General features: G+C 38.4%; 1 protein-coding gene across 12 annotated transcripts in view; it reads right to left on the reverse strand.

The window, feature by feature from the left end:
* PHF20L1 (PHD finger protein 20 like 1) overlaps window positions 1–21,987 on the reverse strand; it is an 87,789-nt gene that overhangs the window by 32,986 nt on the left and 32,816 nt on the right. For 5 of the 12 annotated variants that reach the window (XM_084619722.1, XM_084619725.1, XM_084619728.1 and 2 more), the window contains 6 exons: window positions 21,230–21,437; window positions 20,453–20,581; window positions 15,584–15,666; window positions 11,678–11,930; window positions 9,584–9,769; window positions 9,174–9,380 (listed from right to left, as the gene is read on the reverse strand). In XM_084619722.1, the coding sequence (XP_084475848.1) occupies window positions 9,174–9,380; window positions 9,584–9,769; window positions 11,678–11,930; window positions 15,584–15,666; window positions 20,453–20,581; window positions 21,230–21,437 (1,066 nt within the window). The remainder of the gene's footprint in view (window positions 1–9,173; window positions 9,381–9,583; window positions 9,770–11,677; window positions 11,931–15,583; window positions 15,667–20,452; window positions 20,582–21,229; window positions 21,438–21,987) is intronic. The other 7 variants (XM_084619719.1, XM_084619729.1, XM_084619721.1 and 4 more) reach the window with 3 other exon arrangements.

The following is a 21,987-nucleotide window of genomic DNA, read 5'->3' on the forward strand; positions in this document are numbered from 1 at the left end:
AATGCAAAAGATTAACCCTGCAGAAAACCTTAAAGCAGCCAGAACGCTGAATATGATCCAAATAAAGAGGAGGTTCTTTTGGGGTTCTTTGAAGTCCTCTCTTATAGAGTTCATTACTATAAAAGAGAAAACAATTAAGGAAATTAAAAACAGGAGTAAGAAAACTATGTGAATTTAGTGCTCATGAAAAGCGATGGATTGAGAGGCCTGAAAATCGAAGTCCTCTACTTAACAAAAAAGACTTGGTACAGAAAGCGGTAATGCTCTGGGGACACGTATGCCGAGAGAGAGCACAGAGCCTCCTCCTGGGCTAGTTTTCCCTCACCAGACAGAGCGCCACACACTTCACATCAGCTTCCCCCTAGCACTCCAGCTCCTGAGAAGCCTCTTCCCTCAAGCAGTAGCCAAGGAACTTCACAGTGAACAGGCAGCAGGAGCAGCTAGGGCACTGGTACACAAAGCAGCAGGAATTACCCAACACAGAGGCTACTACATGGTGGACCTTCCAAGCTGTCTGATGTAAAGGCAGCTTCAGATCCCACTCCCCATCATGCACCCTGGCCAGCAGCTGGAAGCAGCTACTTGTACTGGGTAGAGGGAAGGAGCCAAAGTGCCTCTAGGTCTCAGGGTGCTGCTTGGAGGTGTTTTCTTCAGTTGGTGTTGTTAAGCCCCATCCAATAGTTTGAACAGACTATTCCTGATGCCCAATACCCTCAACACTGGTCCCAGCCTGAGCACCACTCTGAGCAGCAGAGATAGGAGGGGAGGAGGGATATGTAAAACACCCTTTGGGTTAAATATCCCTAATAAATATATTTGTTAGCAACAGAAAACATTATCTGAACTATTTCCGCCTCAGGGCTTCCCAGCTTCTGTGACTGTCTTGTTGGACTGTAAAGTTCTGCAGGGCTCCAAGAGTCTTCACTTTGTGTTTTTACAGAGCCAGGAGCACACTGTCATCACATAACAAGTAACAAACAACAACAACAACGACAACCTCCCACATCCCATTCTACCAGCAGGCTTCACCCTAACCTGCAAGGACCACCTCTAGAGATGGAAGCTTATTTTTTAGTATTCTATGGACAATCAATACTTGGCCTCTCTGTCAAGGCTAACAAAGGTTCCCATTAGTGCTAATGCTGCTACTTATTTTATTTTATTTTTTGGGGGTGGGGGAGGAGGTTATGTGGGCATGTGTACTGTACAAACTAAACTGAGATCACATAATACCACACATCAGATAATCTGGTTAGGCCACTACTATTTTGAGCCAGAACATTGAGGGCTCCACATCTGAACAGTCCATTGAATAAGCTAGTCCCAAGTCATCTTCCCAAAACAGGACTGGATTTAAACTAGTTATTTAAAAACAATTTTCCTATGTCAGCGATCCAAACCCATCAAATGTCATTATTCCAAACATTACCTTAAATTTTCAAAATCCTGAAATTAGACCATTAAAGCTTAAATACCACCTGACAAACTAATCAACTGGTGACTAAGAAAGCTGGCTGATGGCTCCAGGAGGTATTTTTTATAGAAAGAATTCTGCTACAGTGACACTAATGCCCTTTAAAATAATTTACCCATGTAAGCTCCATCACTACAGTAACAGGAAAGGAGAAGATAACACATACAGTTACACTTTTCCTAGTGAGCAACTTTATCGAGTCTTCACTTAGAGGCGCATAAGAGGAAGTGGATAATCATATGAAATAGAAGCCTAGATATACTTCCTATTAGTAATCACTACATGTTTTGAAAATTATAATTTCATTTGTACCTAAATAAATGCTATTTCATAAACCTGATATTTTGATTTCAAATGTGTAAGTTATCATATCTTATAAAATAAAATGTTGATTTACACTAAATAGCCATAAAATTAAGTAAGAGGTGATCATTCGGAGCCTTTTAAACCAATGTAACCAACAGAGCAATACCGTTCATAATTTAATAATTTGCATAAACTAAATACTGATAAAAATGAAACACGGTAGTGACTCTGTAAAGGATTTTTTAATTGTCACTTGTTTCCTCTTGAGGTAACCAGATATGACCTCCTACCCACACACAGCGGCAGTGCGGGAATCTATGCAGGAAGTGCTATGCATGCTGTGTATTGTGTGTGTACACCAAAGACACTGAAGGACCAGATGTGAGCAATCGATGTCGATATCATTACCTCAAAGGCGAGTTTTGCCACCTCCATGAAATAATGGAAAGACCTATTTCAGCTCAAATATATGCAGACTACATCAGTTTTGCTGCTTTAATTATGCCAGCATAGTTAAAGCAGCACAGACCCTCAAGTGCAAATAAATGTATATTGGTATAAAATAGCTTATTCTGGTAAAACCTATTCCAGTTTGACAACACCTAAGAACCTATGGGTTTTCACCAGAATAACTATGCCAGTTACAAAAAAAAAAAAAAAATCACATCCCTTAACATTGTAATATCTTTAAGCATAGATAAGACCAATATAGTCAGGGCTTTCTAAAAAAATATGGATTTTGTTTTTTTCATTTTTGGAGCTTCTGTCACTCTCAAGTATTTACATGAAAATATATTTTTAAATATATATCATGGACATTTTAAACAGACTCTTAATTTCAATCTGTGCATGAAAACTAACTCTTAAAAGTTTAAAGGAGTGATGAGAACATTAAGGTTCTTCTTTGCCTATTAGGAAACAGAAGAACTCCACAAAACTGACTGTAACCCTTCAGGGGACAAGCAAAGGCAGAAATCATTGGAGAGAAGGGCATGACTAGCAACTGGAATGAACTCTCAATGAATGCTGAAGACAGGGGTGTAGACAGATCTGTGAACTGCTGGGAGGCTTGGTTTGCTAGTATCAGGAAACTTCCGAAACACTGGGTAGATGAGAACACTGATAACAATTCAATATACAGAAATGGCTAGCTAATCTCATTTTTATCCTTGAGTATTAAATTCAGTAGGTAGTGGTTTCTCATTCTAGCTACAGCGTATGTGAAAGTTGATGATCAATACTGAGTTACTGTAATCAGCGATCAAAATCATCAATGAATGAATTCATCTGACATGTCTAATTTTGAAGAAAATGGTAGAAAACAATGGACTGGATCATTAAAAATAGATAATTGTGTTAAAGTATAAACACTGTCAAGAGTTGTTAAATTGCAAGATAGGAAGATTGCATGTTGACATTTGCATTCAATTTCCATAACCATGTAAAATTTGCAGAGGATAAGGAGGGTTTTGATCAAAACAAAGCCTGTATTTTACACAAGGAAATCTACAATGAAGCACTAATGGTACAAATGCAACAGGTTTCAGAGGGACTTAACAGTTTACAGGCTGTCTGTGGATATTTGTCAGTCTCATTGGAAAGCAGACTTGTTTTAACTCACAAGAACCAAAGACAAATTTGGAAAAATAATTCTGATAAACTATATACCTTTTCCGTTACTTAGTCAACATAACTCCTAACTATAACTTAAGGCTGAACCCAGAACAAGAAGCAGCAGTTGAGATAAAGAAGCTAAAAATGTAACATTGAATTCCCTCCTTGCACTTAAAACTGAAGATACTGTTCGCTACTCCAAAGAAGGTGGTGGTTCTGTTCTAGTTAGTAGCATCAAAATGGTGGAAAACTGTGGAAATAATGGAAGACATGACAGTTGAATTTAGAATTTTGTCAGTTTTCAAAAGAACTGCACTTTGTCCTGCCAGCTCAATAATAATCAGGCATCTTTTTAATACATTTATATTGATCAGGTTTTGAACATCTGCAATAGGCTAGGTGCTGGAAAAGCAAATAAAATTACTTAGATTGTCAGCATTTCAGGTAGAGGACTGTCTTTTCATGGTATATGTGTGTACCTTGTCTAGAATGCACAGGGGGCACCATCCCCATCTGGGGTCTCTGGGCACTACCTCAATGCAAATATTAAATAATAAGTTGATGAAAGTGTATCAGTATCTATATGCAGATACCAAAGAGAGTGGTAGATGTAAGTAGTTAATAGTCCGAGGAACTAAATTATAGTGTTCTTGTGTTTTACTTATAGAATCACAAGCTGTACATTTTGGACAACATAAGTGCCTTTGCTTGAAGCATACATGTAAGAAGTTAATTGCAAAGCATGTGTTTTGCACTTCATTGCAGAAAAGCTCAATTTTTCACTGCCCTCCCCTTTGAAAAGCAACATGTTAACGGTTTGACAAAAGAAAAGCTTTGCTATGAATGAATAAATATTTAATGTTCTTTTTCCACAATTAAATATGATCTACTTTTTTTTTTTTTAAATGGCTTATGTCCTACACTAGAGCCAAACACTTCCAGGCCCACAAATGGCATCACTTTCTTCAAATGGCCCCTCTATCTCTAGCCTCAGAAGTCATGATAAACTTAATACATTTCAGTTTATTCAAGGTGAGAAAAATAGGTACCATTTTAATTTGAGTCTTGGGGAAATAGCATTTCTCTCTATCTAAATATTACAGGTCCATCTGCTTTCTGTACATTGGTGACAATAATAGGAATACTGTTAATATCTCGCACTTTTATAGCACCCTCTATCCCAGGACCTCACTGTGCTTTATTAATATTAATTTAGCCTTGTTACACTTTTCTGAGATAATGCCATTTCACAGATGAGAAAACTTATGCAGAGAGAGATAAAGTGACATGCTCAACACCAGAAAGTCTTTGGCAGAGCTGAGAAGCAAACCCTGGTCTCTTATCTAACCGTAAGTCGCCTGAGACAAGAGCACACTAAAACTTTTATGTGAGATCATTTTCCATATGTGGTACACTGTAATTTAGTGCATCAGGTTCATGGTAGCATGTTTGAAATTTCAAACAGAAACTTTGGCAGATTTGACTGCTGGAAGATTAGCTGTAAGTAAAACTGGTTGCCACTGGCAAGAGCTATGTAGATATGCACCTCTTGTCTTCGGAAGATGATTTATTGCAGACACTTGGCAAGCTTCAAAGGGCTTACAATACTAACACAGAAGACGATAAGCTGACTATTTTTTGCCCTTGGTTAGCTCCTTTTCACTTTTCTCTACCCTCATATGGGCATTAAGCTCTACTTTAGAAATCATGAAGTCTTTCACAATCCTGTTCACAGTTATGTTATACATGATCACTTAATGAAACCTATCCTGACCTTGTCCTTGTTGAACCTCAGATTTCTTTTGGCCCAATCCTCTAATTGGTCTAGGTCCCTCTGTACCCTCTCCCAACCCTCCAGCGTATCTACCACTCCTCCCAGTTGGGTGTCATCTGCAAACTTGCTGAGGGTGCAATCCATGCCATCCTCCAGATCATTAATGAAGATACTGAACTTGACTCAACCCTTTTTTTTAGATCTGAGGATGTCAAAAATCAATGTGTATTTTCTGGGGGTAGTTGAGAAACATCAGATTCAATACGTCAGCCAGTGCTCCCAACAGATTCTGAAACTGCAGTCCTCCAGTGGTGACATTGCCACCACTAGCTTCTCAAAGGATGTGGAAGAAGCCAGCCTGAATTCAGTACAATCCATGACTTCCATATCATCAGCCATCCTCCAATTTTGACAGGATTTCTGTCTAGATTATCCTCATTCCTGATCAAAGGACAGCCCTCAAGATGGAAGTGTGGTAAGACAACATGGGTAAAAGAACTCTAGTTTTCCTCAGAGAGAAGAAGCGAACAGGAATAGATGTGTCTAGATTCTAGGGTATTCGGGCAAAGAAGAAACCAGTGGTGATTGCTCCTCAAAGAGCCATATTGTCCAAAAGCTCCCCAAGGAAAGGAAATCTGCAGAAAGGGGTATGGGAGAAACCCACGTAAGTAAATACCTATCTAGGAGAAGACCAGACCCCTTCAAAAGTGCATAAGGGTCTTCCAAAGATGAGAGCAGACCAAATGAGCTTCAAAGCCTGTTCCTGATGATGCCAAGGCTAAGTTGGGTAGCCCTTGGAAGGAAGGACTTCTTCAAAGATGAAGAAGGAAGACTATGAGGCAAACTCGAGTTATCAGGCTCAGAAGACCTATGACAAGCCAAGAATATGGCACAGGAGCCAGGGGCTCCCTCTAATTCAAAAACACAGGCTTATCAGGTCACCCAAAGATGGGGTCCTCAGATACAAGACTCCCTATGGAAGCTTCAGATCCAAATAGCTCAACTGCCTCAGACCTATCCTTCCAACCATAGCACATGTGCTGTTCAGGTGGCTGGTCTGCAGCATGCCACCTAGAAAACTCACCTGAGCTTCCTCAGGACAGAATCCCAGGGACGGTGGATAGAAGGGGCAGCAGCGAAGTCCCACAGCCAGAATTTAAATGTTAACTGTAATACTTTACCAATAAGGCTGATACTTATCGGTTAATCGCTTAACCGGTTAACATTTTACATCCCTATTCAGAACAAGCACTGCCATCTCCAAGAAGCAGAATGATCAAGCCACAGACCCAGAGGTACAGATACAACAACGGGTACCCGGCACCCAAGGAATGATTCCCTCAAACCTGAAGCAGACTACTTTGAATCTTATGTGGAGCCAACAAGCACTGTTAACCTTAGAAAGACCAGGAAACTGTGGAAATCAGATCCATCAAATTAGCTTTCACAGCCTTCTGCAGAAGGAAAAGCTGTAAATACTGTCTCATATATTCTGGGCCCAAGATGTAAAAACCTCAGACAAACCAGCACACCTCAGGAAACAGTCTTCTCTGAGATGGAGTAAACAATACGAGTACTGACGTGCCAAATATTTCTGATCCACAACATGCTTTGTTCAAAGCCTGTGTTTTTTTTTTGGTCAGAATAATCCATAGCCTGGACTAAAACCAGGCCCATTCACTGAAGCAGTTTTATGACATTCACTGAGTGAAGGAACAGTTAGTGACCAGGACCAAACCACTCAGACCCTAAGCTGGTGCCAAGAGGATACTCTGCAACAAAGCAAACACCTAAAAAGCAACACTAATTACACTAAACTAACCAGCAATCACCCTACCCAACACAGATTCAGCAGGAAAATCAGAATAAATAATGAAATTGTAAAGCTGATGGTCACAACACTTGCAGCGAGCTATGACAACACAGAAACAGATGGTAGCTGGTGCTGCTGGTCCCTCTTTTGTAACCTGGCTCTGAACACACAGATTCCTTGATGGGGGCATACATGCGGCCCCAACGGACACTGCTCTTCCAAATAGTTCTGAGCTCAAGACACTGGGCATCGACATTCAATGAGTGGGTTTCTGTACAATTCTCTATGGAATCTCTAGCTCTCTTTTTTAGCACCACAAGCGAAGTATGATATGAAAAATTGTTATAGAATCTGAAGTACACACTACATTTCAATGCATTGGAGAATTCTTATAAATTACTGTTTGTAATATAGCACAATCAGACAAGAGAAGACAGAGTCACATGCATGAAGTTTCACTGGAGAAGTAGAGAAGAGCAACGTTTAAAAAATTTTAACAAATGAAAATTGGAAATATTTATGGTCCGCTTTATCTTAAAAATATATCTATTTTATAGATTAATAGATTTTAGTGGCAGAAGGGGCCATTATGATCATCTAGTTTAATCTTCTCATAATACAGGTCACAGAGTTTCACCAAATAATTCCTGCCTGGAACTAGGTAACTAAGGCTGTGAATGGGCAAAGAAATCAACCTATGTTCTTATGTTCTATGTGGAGTCAACAGGAATCTGCACTGAGTGGTATCTTTCCAAGAGTGGGGCCATGGAAGTTATTCCATGAATATATCACTATCCACACAATGACATTTAATTTTTCCTGATAAGAATGTACAGTCTCATTTGAGCACAATACTTCAAATAGTGAGTTACAAATATTTAAGAATGTTTCTATATTTTTAAAAAGAACAGGAGTACTTGTGGTACCTAGAGACTAAAAAATACTAGATATTATTAACTTGGGTTTGAATAGAGACTGGGAGTGGCTGGGTCATTACACATATTGAATCTATTTCCCTAAGTTAAGTATCCTCACACCTTCTTGTCAACTGTTTAAGTGGGCCACCTTGATTATCACTACAAAAGTTTTTTTCTCCTGCTGATAATAGCTCATCTTAACTAATTAGCCTCTCACAGTTTGTATGGCAACTTCCAACTTATCTGTATGTACATATATATCTTCTTCCTATATGTTCCATTCTATGCATCCGATGAAGTTGGCTGTAGTCCACGAAAGCTTATGCTCTAATAAATTTGTTAGTCTCTAAGGTGCCACAAGTACTCCTGTTCTTTTTGCAGATACAGATTAACACGGCTGCTACTCAGAAATCTATATTTTTAATAATTTATTGCACAAAATTTTATTTTAGAGAACAAATCGGTCTCCAAATTAATTTTTCAGAACAGTAAAAAGTTCCTACTTTTTGCATTTTTAATCACTTTAGTTAAACAACTCTCAGGCCTTCTATACTGCATAAGTAAACTGAATGCATGACTTGAGTGATGGGACCCAACTCTGGCCACCTACTACATGCAGGTGGGACCCCCTGCAGAGCCCCAGTGTGGGGCTCTACACTGACACCAGGGAACAGGTTATAGGATCAGGGCTATAAACTTATAAATTACAGGGGGATTTTCAGAAATGTTCATCTTTGGCATCATATATTTCTCCCGTTGAGGTCACTGGAAAAAATCCAGTGGATTTTAAATGAGAGCAGAGCTAGACCAACATTGACTGCTTTTGAAAATCCTACTCTACAAGCATTACTGTATTTTCCCAATCAAACAAATGAAGAAAAAAATCAAACCAAGACTGGCTAAAGAAAGTTAAATTGATATTCCTAAATTTTAAACCTAAAGCTAAAAGACAAATGGGAATTCCTGAGTTTAACATTTGACAGCAAAGTAGCTTTATTGATATTTATGCTCCTTTTCAAAATTGCTGCTCTTGAGCTTGCGATCCCTACCTGTAGTATAAAAACAGATCCACCTTGAAGAACATTAGAACCAAAGCACTAATGTAGTTCAAAGCTGGGAGAAGACACAGAATCTAAAAGGATCCCAGAAGGAATGGAAGACTTGAAAGCTTGTAACAGAAAACCTATCCCTTCATTTTGTATGATTGAACACATACAATACACTTACATACCCTGCAGCTATAAACCTAACTGCTTGTGAACTGAATCTCTTTACCTGACGCTGTTGTAGCTACTCTTCCATCAGTTACTGCTTTGGAAGAATGATATGTAATCATCTGAGTATCTTCCTTTTCTTTACTGGGGTACTCATTACGGAAAGTGGATTCTGTGGATAATGGTGCTGTAACTTCCAAACTACGGCTTAAGTCAAGAGGGAGACATGGTCCACGCTTCTCAAGTGACATATGAGCAACATCAGGTACTACACAAAAAAAAGAATGTAATATTAACAAAGATATATAAGCCCAACAAATAACAGTATGGGTCGCAGTGTTACAATAAACGAACAGCATATAGCTAAAGGTACTCAATGTTAGTGAAAGATATGGTGAAAAAAAATGTGAAAGGTCTTATTCTTTATGATTGTTTCTCTCGGGTCGTTCTTTATTAGATTAAATACATTACCCTCTGATATTGATGGCTGTTGATTTTGAGCACTGATGGAGAACACTTTTCCATCAGTGACTGGAGAGGGAGAAGGAACTTTTTGTATAGACTCATCAGGCAACGAGCAAGTGGCTAAACGCTGTGATCTTCTTCTCCTCTGGCTATATTTGTAGGATCTAGGGGGATTCACTGGCTGTGATGGACCTAAAAAGAGATCTTTCAATGTTCATGAAGTAGAGATACGTCATAATCTTACGGAAATATTTTAAGATCTAGAGAAGGGTCATGCTTTACATAGTTCTCTTCTGCAGAACTGCTAATCACATTGTGCTTTGTAAAAATGAATAAAAACTATGAATATCAGATGAATGTTAATGTTTGAGGCAAGATTTTGTTTTTTTGCTTCATATATTACTATAAGAATTTGAGGATCTAGCCTCCATGGATATAGAGGAGGTCCTTATGCAAATAACCTATTTGCATTAAGGGGAGCCACTTCACAAATCAATAAGAAAGTAGACAGCTTAAAGTTTAAGAAACAATAGGATTTCCAGTATAGCAAAATAATTGTCACAGTAAGACTTTAAAATAAACTCACAAAAAGTAATGGTTCATTTTAGTTCTAATCTCTCCACTTTCTGCTAAATTGATATTAACACCCTGGTAACAGCAAATACAGAAACATTAACTGTCAATGCACTACATAGCAAGAAGTCTAAACCCCAGCACGAAGAATCTCAAATGAAGAGAAATATATGTAGATATTATAGGCCTGATTCATTAAAAAAAATAAAACCTCACTTATGCATGTTTCATATATTGTACTTGGGGAAATGTGCTTTATCTGCATAAATTAGAGTTTTGTAAATCATTAATTCTTTTTCCTCCTTGCCTTACCTAGCTTCCGCTGTGTCATACTAAAGATTTGCAGTAGCAACAAAAATTACATTTCTATTTTAAAAAAAGTCAAAAGAGGTGGGAGCTGTTACAAACCATAATAAAAAAATTAGGTATCTAGGCAATGAAGATACAGTTTGTTTGTTTTTTTAATGGCAAGCAAATGTATAGCTTCAGTCCAAAACACAAAACCTCCTCAAGCAAAACTACTTACCGACATCTTGGGGGTATTGCAACATGTGTGGATGACAGTGTTTTGTGGGGGAAATTTATAACATGATTTAAAACCAATTATATTTATTGAGAGAATACAGAAAACTGAACTGGCTTATCTCCCTCCCCCATTCAATTAAAATTTGCTACAAGTTTAAGAGACGTTTATCTCCTCAAGAAGATGTCAACTGTAGATGTAAGGATGCAACATGTGATGAAGGAGTCCTCTTCAGGCCTTATTTTGTCACAGCTCTGGGAGTGAAGCAAAACGTAGGCTTTTGCTTTACAGAAACCCATGTTAGTTATAACTGTTGACTGCACGACTTCGCCTTCTTTGAGCAACAACGTGTCTTTAAGAGGTGAAGCTCAAAACAAATCTGAAAAGGCTACACTATCCCTCTCCAGCAAAAACAACATATAGAGAGTGAGCTTGTAATGCTCAAAAACGTAATACAATCATTCAAGGATGTTATGCAGCAGATAAGTTTCAACAACTCTTCTGTCCACCAACAATATCTTGATATTTTGCAAACCTGTTCCATGTTTTAAAAAGGCTGAACTACTAAGGTGTTTTCACACAGGTACATCAAAACAGTCCACTGAAGGCAGAGTTCCTCAATGATGGAAAGGAAAGATCCGCAAGAAAACTGCACATATTTTTAATGAATCAGGCCCTTTAAGAAGAGGTGTTTGTTTTCTCCTGTATCACTAGTACCATTAGTGTGGAGATTCATACAATGGAACTTAAAATCATTAAAAGCCATGACTTTCTACTACCATAAAAGTGCCATTATTACTTGCACCATAATTCACATACCACATTACGTGACTTTACTTTTTATAAGTTTGAGCTATCCCTAATGCACCCACTTACGTTTGAATTTTTTTTTATAAAAAGCAGATTCATTGTAAAAAGCAACATTAATTTACAATCAATTATTTTTCTGTATATTTCTTATGACTATAAGGAATTATGGTATTTTTTAAAATGTCTGTGCTCACTAGTTTTATTTATCACAGAAGAAGGAAGCTGAGAGACCAGTGTCAAATCCTCGACTTGTATTAACTCTGGGGAAAGTGGTGATTTAGGGGGCTTTATACACCCAGAAGAATCTCCAGATTCTTGTTTGCATTTCTTGCTGCGAGCCTTTCCTGAAGACAAAGTTGAGGATAACAGTGCAGGTTTCTGAGTGTTGGCAGAACTGCTAATATCAGCTTCATTTTTTTTCTGACTTTGAGGTTTAGGTGAAATCTCCTGAATAAATAATAAGAAATTGATACTTTTATTTCAGTTTCTTCATTGTGGTTCTTGTATTCTACTTTGATCTTTTTTAGCATCTTTAGTATTCAAAAACATTTATTCAAAAACATTTTTAAAGCCAACATTTAACATTTCCAATACAAATGAAAAACAGACTCAAATGTATCAAAGTAAAAGTTGAGCAAGCTGTTTGTTTTTAAAGGGACACTGCCAATGACTTTCATCCTTAAAAGTTTCTCTTCATTTCTCATTGCTTGCAATACCCTCAAAAAAAGCTTAAACACATTATTTTCTCCTACCAACTATCTAATATCCATTTGACAAATAGTGCATTTTGCTGTTTTTCTAATACAATAAAATACTTTTCATGTCCATCTCTCTCTCTCTCATTATGAACCATCATCATCAATGTTTTCGGCAAGAATAAAGAATGACTTGGAGAACAACACTATTGCTACTAACCAGAATGGGAAGTAGATATGTTAGCTTTGTTGTGATCACACCACAAATCAGAAGTTAAGTTTCTCAGCAAGAGTCATCCATTTAAAATAAATATTTAGAAGTTGGATGTCATTTTCCACAAATTTACTTCAATTTTGAAGAACCACCTGAAAAGGTTGACAGTGCCCCTTTAAGGAAAGTCTTAGAACAACAAACAACAATGAAATTTGAGCACAACCCCTTTCAGTGCTGGGAGTCTGGATTTCACCACACTACTTGCTTGTGCTAATGTTTCATGAAATCGCAACTTCTAGCACCACGGGGTTAAATAGATTGTTAACTGTAAAAAAACCAAGCAGATAAAATATAGGCTAAAAAAAACAAACACTTTTTGAAAAGCAAAATATGCTGCATTTTCTAAAGCTGAAAATGTTCACCCTTCCTTTTAATGCATGTACTAAAATATTTAAAAATAATTAATCTGAATTTACAGCAATTAGCATTTTACATTTTTTGCTAGAAGGAGGTTCTCTTACAAGCTGAGTAATCTGTAACAATATTAGTACTTGCCCAATAATGGCAGCTTGTACATATCTGAACACATGACCTCAAATTTGTTCCATCTATTGCCCAGTTGAATATGCATCATGGTATTATGTTAGCTAATAAAACCATAATTATGAAAGTGTAAACTTTTGTTTCTAGAACGTGCGTGCCACTTTCTCCAAAAAGATTTCACTCCACTAACATTTGGGGGCATTTCCCAGTTTTCAGACCTCTGTACTTCAGAGGACTGCATTTTTGGTACTGAATAGAAGCTCTCTTTTCCACTGGAACATGGGAGCTGCAAGTTCCAGTGGAAATATAAAAAAAAGCAGCACACACTACATACTTAAAAAAGGGCACCCTTGCGTGCTATATGAATGGCATGCTGGAAGTACCACGTAAAATTCCGGTGCAAAGTGTCCCATTCAGTTATCCCCAGTTTTATCCTTGAATCAGCTCATTATACACGTGATTTAAGTGAAGTTTATTCATTTAAATAAAATATTCCATGAACGGTAGCGTATACCTATGCTGATTACAAAAAGGTATTACCAGAAATTAATTAGAGCCATAACTTGTAAATAAACAATTTTATTGTTCATCTTCACATATGTGAAAGACATTACTACAGCGTCCATTTCTTTCAAATTACAAAGTTATTTAAACAAGATTTAAAAAATTAAATTAAATATTTTGATAAGGTGCTTAACCCCTTAACAAGGACAAACTAACATTAAAAAACCTTAATGAATTAAAGTTATTCATCTAAGCAGGTCTTGCTCAAAAGGAAATATAACATTACATAACCCTAATACACTTAAATAAAACTACTGAATCTACACGTAACAGTCTGAGGTTTTTGGGCTTAAGACAGTTGTAAATTTAAAAAAGAGTTATAAATATAATTTCATCAGCACAGTATGTTTTTGGCTGTTGGCCTGAATATTACTGTGTGCTGTATTACATTATTTAAAAACACACTACAAGACATTTTACCCAATCAGTATTACAGTGGTAGCAGACAGTATCTCTGTCAGCTTTGCCATTTTAGAAGTTTATAACTCGGCCATTTTAATTTACATTTGGGCTGGAATTTAGCAAAAAAATTTGAGCTCAGACACTCCCACCCCAACTTAATCAGTTTATGTTTGACTGGTTTTTTGTTTTTCTTTTCAGTTAGAAGAAAGGGGAAAAGTAGTACATTTGTTGGGTTTTGGATGCTTTGCTTTTTAAGAACTCATAACTAAAACAAGTATTTTCAAAACCGTTTTGCAGACCATTAGTCAGTGAATGGTGACAGTCCCTTCTGGATATTTTGTTATTTCTAATCAACAAAGTAAAAATAGAAACAGCCGAGTTATTTTAGATTGAGAAGTTACTATTCAGAAGTTTCTGTTAATATGCACTGTAATCTATACTGTTGCATATGGTCTTAATAAATGGCAAAATCCCATTCATTTCAATGGGACTCTGCACAGTAAGATTTACAGTGTAATGATTCTTCCAGAAATGTCATGCTGTCAGACATTTCAGTTTTTTGCACACAAAGTATTATACAAAAGTACTAAGAAATTATAGCATCTTTAATATGCAAAAATTTGAGAAGTGGAATATCATGTAAATATATCATAAACCATTATGCAAAATACCAGTCAATGCATTGACACCTTAGTAGCTCAGAATTAACCATTAAAAGTAGAACCATAACTTTTCATTGACAGCACTCTGGATTTGAGATGCTCAGATCCAGTACAGTGTCAATGGAAAAACTATAGCAATGCCACCATATATCAGGACTAAAGAACCAGTTACAAGAAACACAGTATCAAAGTTTGGGGTAGGGATTATTTTAAGAGTGTGGTGGGGCTTGTGAAGAAAGGAAGTGCTCTTTTTAGATGGTTTGTTTAAAACAAACCATTAAAAAAATGAAAATTAATACAAAATAGCCATACTCATAGATTAAGGATCTTATTTAAGCCAACAAAAGCAAAAATATCAAGAGTTAAGGATGCCACTTCATCCTTAGCTTGCTTTACTGTGCTTAGGTAGTCAGCCCTTTTAGCATGCAAGATCATGCACAATTCTGAGACTCAAGCAACACCTGAACACAATGGAATGAGCCAGAGATAGGGAGGCAACCTTCAATTCTTCAAATAAGTGGTTTTAAATCAGACCCCTAACATTAAAGTTTCTTTTTTGTACGTATTAAAATATACATCTTAGCAAAATGTATGGCTCATTGAACAGTTCATAAAATACACACAGTCTACAACACCAATTCTTACAATAGAAAAGAAACTTCTTACAAAAGAAGTTTTACTAGATGCCAAAAACCCTGTTTCAAACCACAAATCAAATTTGTGTAAGGGTCTTTTTCTTAGCCAGTTGTGGGCATGGTTCCAGCTATAAAACCTTGGGACCGCTGTTTCCTAGCCTTTGACTCCTTGGAGACAGTAACTCATTTATGAAAATTAAAGTTAACACTGTCATTTGTGTCAATTTACTTGTATGTTTCTGGCTATGCAGAGATGTAAACATAAGATCAAATATTTCGTTCCCTGTCACTGTTTCTGAAGGGGCAATTTTGTTATGGATACTATATCTCCATGGCACACTCCAGTGGGAACCTTGCAAAAGAATCAAACTCTACCATTTCATACCTGCTCCAGGACTGGAGCTGTTTCTTTGTTGCCTTCCTTTTTTTCAGCACCATCCACAACAACAGCTTTGGATGCCAACAAACCTTAAGAGAAAAGTTGCACAGAGATATTTAGAATGGGTTGGTTTTTTTATTTTATCATTTGCAATCATCAGGTTTTATGAAAAACATAAATGTGAACAAAAATTAAAACATTTTCATCTATAAAAAGATTCTCTCTGAAACCCCCTTGTATGGAGTCTTTATTTAAAAGAACAAAACTTATGAGATCCTGCCTACAATTCACAGGCCCTGTATTATAAATGAGGATTAGCACCGGCCATTCCAATAACACTCCCAGAGAGGAAAAAGGAGCTCCAATGCTATGACCCTCAACCGCAAAGCAATTGTGCTTCAAAAGCCAGACCTACAATCAAAGTAAATTTTCAACCATTTGATTTTAGGAGGTTATTTAGAATTCCTCCCTTCACTCATTCCCCCCACATTTGGTCTTTGTGTGCTTTCCTAATGGCTATAAGTAGGGCTCTACCAAATTCATGGCCATGAAAAACATGTCATGGACTCTGAAATCTGGTCTTTTGTGTGCTTTTACCCTGTACTAAACTTTTACCCTATACAGATTTCATGGGAGGAACCAGAGTTTCTCAAATTGGGGGTCCTGACCCAAAATGGACTTGCAGGGGGGTTGCAAGGTTATTTCAGGGAAGTCACGGTCAGTGGCGGATTAGCTACTGGGTCAATGGGGCCCCGGCCAATTGGGGCACCCCCATGCCCCACTCTGCCCACCCAGCACTCCTGCTAGGGAGCAGGGCTGAGGCACGGGGGCTTGTCCTGCTCTGCCCGACCACCCGGAGCTCCTACCGGGGAGCAGGGGAAGCCCCTGCGCCCTGACCCCACTCCCCAGCAGAAGCACAGGGGGAGGGAGACGGGGGCGACTGCAGTTGGAAGGCGTGGGGAAGGGCTCCCACTTGTTCTGGCCCAGGGCCTCAGAAAAGCGTAATCCGCCACTGGTCACGGTATTGTCACCCTTACTTCTGCACTGCCTTCAGAGCTGGGCAACCGGAGAGTGGTAGTTGTTGGCCAGGTGCCCAGCTCTGAAGGCAGTGCCCCACCACCAGCAGCACAGAAGGAAGGGTGGCCATACCATACCATGCCACCCTTCCTTCTACGCTGCTGCTGGCGGCGGGTCTGCCTTCAGAGCTGGGCTCCCAGCCAGCAGCCACCGCTCTCCAGCTGCCCAGCTCTGAAGGCAGCGCCACTGCCAGCAGCAGGCTAGAAGTAAGGGTAGCAGTACCGCAACCCCCACCAAACAATAACCTTGTTGACCCCCTCTCCCCCACACCTCCTTTTTGGGTCAGGATCCCTACAATTACAACACCATGAAATGCCAGATTTAAATAGCTGAAATCATGAAATTTATTATTTTTAAAATCCTAGGACCATGAAATTGACCAAAATGGCCTGTGAGTTTGGTAGGGCCCTGGTTATAAGTTACAGTTGCAGAGTTCCCATCAAAGTTTGCCTGTTATGTAGTCTCATCTTTTTTAACAGGCCCGTGCAAATCCTTTCTGGTCTAAACAAAACAGTGAAGCATCTAACTGTTAGATTCTAACACAAGGAAAAATCTTACAAAGGCAAGTGGATAGACTAGATCAGAGGTTCTCAAACTGTGGTCCCCAGAACACCAGTGGTCTACGAGCTCCATTCAGGTGGTCCATGTATAGTTCCCTCTAAGATGCACGCCTGGGCAGCCGTACACGAGAAAACGAAGAGCCACCCACCTAATTAGTGGAGCTGTGCAGGCGTGGCTCCACTAATTAGATGCCTGGACCCTGGAGAAGACGCACATGTAAGGTGAGGTGGTGGGCTTGGGGGGAATAGGGAGTAGGTGGAAGGGGGAAATGGGATGAGAAGAAGGGGTGGGGGGGAATTTGGGACGTGCAGGGCTGTGGTGGCCAGAGAAATAGGCGACTTTCCCCAGCTCCAAGGCTGCGGCTGCTGGGGAGAGACGGCCCTCTTTCCCATCCCCAGTTTAGGGACTGCTGTGGTGGGGGAGAGAGAACACATCCATCGTATCATAAAGGTAAGACTACGGATATTAAAATAGGAGCTGTGTGTGCTTTTATATGTAGAATAAAAAAACAATTATTAATTTTTTTTTAAATATAGCTCTTTTATCCAAAGCGCTTTATAATAGTTAGCTAAAGGTACAAACAACATATGGAAAGATTGAGTGGTCCGCCAAGACCCTCAGCAATTTTCAAGTGGTCCGTGAAAAAAAAGTTTGAAAACCACTGGACTAGATTACCTAATCAGAATTTTCATTCTCTAGGATTTAAGAATATAAAAATGGCCACACTGGGTCAGACCAAAGGTCCATCCAGCCCAGTATCCTGTCTGCCAACAGTGGCCAATGCCAGGTGCCCCACAGGGAGTGAACCTAACAGGTAATGATCAAGTGATCTCTCTCCTGCCATCCATCTCCACCCTTTGACGAACAGAGGCTAGGGACACCATTCCTTACCCATCCTGGCTAATAGCCATTAATGGACTTAATCTCCATGAATTTATCCTGTTCTCTTTTAAACTCTGTTATAGTCCTAGCGTTCACAACCTCCTCAGGCAACAAATTGCACATGTAGACTATGCGCTGTGTGAAGAAGAGCTTCCCTTTATTTGTTTTAAACCTACTGACCATTAATTTCATTTGGTGGCCCCCAGTTCTTATATTATGGGAACAAATAAATAACTTTTTTCTTATTCACTTTCTCTACACCACTCATGATTTTATATACTTCTATCATATCCCCCCCTTAGTCTCCTCTTTTCCAAGCTGAAAAGTCCTAGCCTCTTTAATCTCTCCTCATATGGGACTCGTTCCAAACCCCTAATCATTTTAGTTGCCTTTTCTGAACCTTTTCTAATGCCAGTATACTTTTTTTGAGATGAGGAGACCACATCTGTATGCAGTATTCAAGATGTGGGCGTACCATGGATTTATATAAGGGCAATAAGATATTCTCCGTCTTATTCTCTATCCCTTTTTAAATGATTCCTAACACTCTGTTTGCTTTTCTGACTGCCGCTGCACACTGCGTGGACATCTTCAGAGAACTATCCACAATGACTCCAAGATCTCTTTCCTGATTAGTTGTAGTTAAATTAGCCCCCATCATATTGTATGTATAGTTGGGGTTATTTTTTCCAATGGCCATTACATTATCCACATTAAATTTCATTTGCCATTTTGTTGCCCAATCACTTAGTTTTGTGAGATGTTTTTGAAGTTCTTCACAGTCTGTTTTGGTCTTAACTATCTTGAGCAGTTTAGTATCATCTGCAACCTTTGCCACCTCGCTCTTTACCCCTTTCTCCAGACCATTTATGAATAAGTTGAATAGGATTGGTCCTAGGACTGACCCTTGGGGAACACCATTAGTTCCCCTCTCCATTCTGAAAATTTACCATTTATTCCTACCCTTTGTTCCCTGTCTTTTAACCAGTTCTCAATCCATGAAAGGATCTTCCCTCTTATCCCATGACAACTTAATTGACGTAAGAGCCTTTGGTGTGGGACCTTGTCAAAGGCTTTCTGGAAATCTAAGTACACTATGTCCACTGGATCCCCCTTGTCCACATGTTTGTTGACCCCTTCGAAGAACTCTAATAGATTAGTAAGACATGATTTCCCTTTACAGAAACCGTGTTGACTTTTGCCTAACAATTTATGTTCTTCTATGTTTAAGTAATAGGGACTCCAGGTGACCCTGATAATAGATCCACTGGGAAACTAGTATTTTTAAACAGTGCTAGTTCTTCATTCACAAATCCATATACAACACTACTAATATACATTTAACAACCAGATAATAGAAACAGCCAACAGTTTTAAACCTGATGTTCAGATTATTTTTTTTTTTCCATTTTATGCACAGAGCTTGTTGCTGCCCAGCCAATAAGTAGGTGTTTCAGAGCTGCTTTGTCCGGAAACTTTTATTTTATTACTTAATATCTCTAGTAAATAATGTTGGTGAGGAGACCCAGCTCACTTGAAGATGCCTAAAGAAAAACTAAAGCAGAGGCAGCAAGATATCTTTGACTTCAAAGTCTTCTGCAATCAGTGGCCCCAAGAAGAAGCTACTTCTTAACAGAGGTTGTTATCCATACTGAACAGTCTGCTACAAGATATAGGTACTGCATTCCCTGGTAAATTAGATACCCTCACAACCAATTCAGAACACACTAAACTGGAGGCATATCACTTAGTGAACTCTGGGCTCTCCTAAAGTAACACATTTAGAACACTGGAATACTGCAAATCCGTCAGTAACCCAGGTGACTTTTCATTAAGGAGTTGTTATCAAGCTTCTGTGCCCCACAAGGATCCACTACAGGAAATTGTATTCTATTCCTTACCACGTGTGTTATATCAGTTTGCTGCATTTTTTTTCAAATTAAGCAGAACATTGTCTCCAATCCAAGATGTGCAAAGACATTACTTAAAAAAAACATATTAATCAATCATGAATTTACTGCAAAGTAGAACCCCACTAATTTGCAGTACTGAGTGGAAGTCATTAGGAGTTTATGCAATTCATAACTTAAACAAGATCTCAATTCTGCACCTTGATCAAGACAGGAGAACCCCTGCACTTATGTGGGCCCCAAATACAGACCTTACGTCAAAATCTTGGAACAGGGTTGGCTTTATTACTCTTTGTGTAGTGCTTTGAGATCATAAAAAACAATAACTGCAAAGTATTAATATAACTAACAGACATGTACTGATCTACCGTAGCACTTTATGTACAAGCGTAAACATTTGGATATGTTAAAAAGTAATGATGTTCTCAATAAAAAGGTAATTTACCAGTGATTTTGTTAAGACGAGCTCTCTTTGCCTGAAATGAGTTGCCTAGATTACTTTTCCTCTTGTTCGATAATGTATTCTCTGCCCGCACAAATGCCATCTTTGGAACGTCTACTACTGGGAATCCTACTTTTAAAAGAACAGACATGGAAGAGTTCATCTACAAATTCACATTTCATAAACATTTCTTACCAACTGTAAATATTTCAATGCAAAATATATTCTAAGATGAATGAATAGGCTTTTATGTGCCATAACAGGCGGTTTAAAGATTTATAATTAACAATATACAGAAAAATATTACCTTGAAATTTTAAGTAATAAGTTAACAGATATTAACTTTGTTGACATGATCAGGATTTACTGATTCAGAGGTAAAGTCTAGATGGCCCTTAAAACATGAAGGCATATGTATTACATTGTCTTCAAAAATATCTAGAAATCTCCATTATAACCATGAATCATTAGAATTTTAGTTTTTAAAAAAAACTCATAAGGGAAAATGAAATAAGAGATCTAGAAAAACAAACTTCTGATCTCTTCTGAGCCACTTAGGAAGCAGAAATTTGCACATAAATCTAAATGATTAACACTGTTGCAGATCTCAGTATTGAAGTGTACTAGGATACAAACACCAACTTCCTCTAGTCTAGAACCATTGGCAGTACCATTTTGCAACATGAACAAAAGAGATTCTGAGGCCAATAGTAACTGGACAGGCAGAAAAAACAATATTTGCAGCCTTTAGAAAAATAAGCACTAGAATATAGTTTGTACCAAACGTTTCACTCGATGTAGGCTCCTCTTCTTTTTTCTGGACTTCCTGTATGATTGTAGAGGTTGAGGTTTCTTCCTTCTTTGAAGGTACTTTAAACCATTTTCTCTCCTCTTTATCTTTATTGCTGTTTGCACTGGTCCGCGGTTTACTTCCTGCTTTGTTCTTGGCTGCTGCTGCTGCTGCAGCTTTGACCAAAGCTATCCAATCCTCCAAAAAGAAAACAAAGGTGGAGGAGCATTAGTAGCTGTTTGCGACATTCAAACAGAATCCATTTACAAATAGTGACCAACCTCATCCAGAATTGACAAGTACATTTATGTTTAGTTTTATGACTACTGCCCGTGATTCAGTAAAATGTACTTTCCAAATTGTCTACATAGTCTAACTAGAATCTACCTCGTGGATTTAAAAAAAATAACAAAAACACTGCATATGGAAATTAATCTCTATGATTAGCCTTTCAAGCACTATTGTGCCCTAATAACTAATCTGTAAGTTATAAGAGTTACAGCAATACAGGAACTGTCATACTGGAACAGACCATTAACTCCATTATCCTGTCTCTAGTTGTAGCCTACACTAATCTAGCTATTTCAAATGGAAGACCAATCCCTCTGTGCCCCACACATGTCTATCAAACTACACAATCCATGGGCAGGAGAATTCTTTCTAACCTAAGCCGAGGATCAGGTAATGACCTGAAGCAATGGTAACTCTGGGACAGCAATTTCTAGAGTAACTGCAAATACTGTTCCTA

This window comes from Lepidochelys olivacea (assembly GCF_965140295.1).
Source record: "Lepidochelys olivacea isolate rLepOli2 genome assembly, chromosome: 2".
Classification (NCBI taxonomy): Eukaryota; Metazoa; Chordata; order Testudines; family Cheloniidae; genus Lepidochelys; species Lepidochelys olivacea.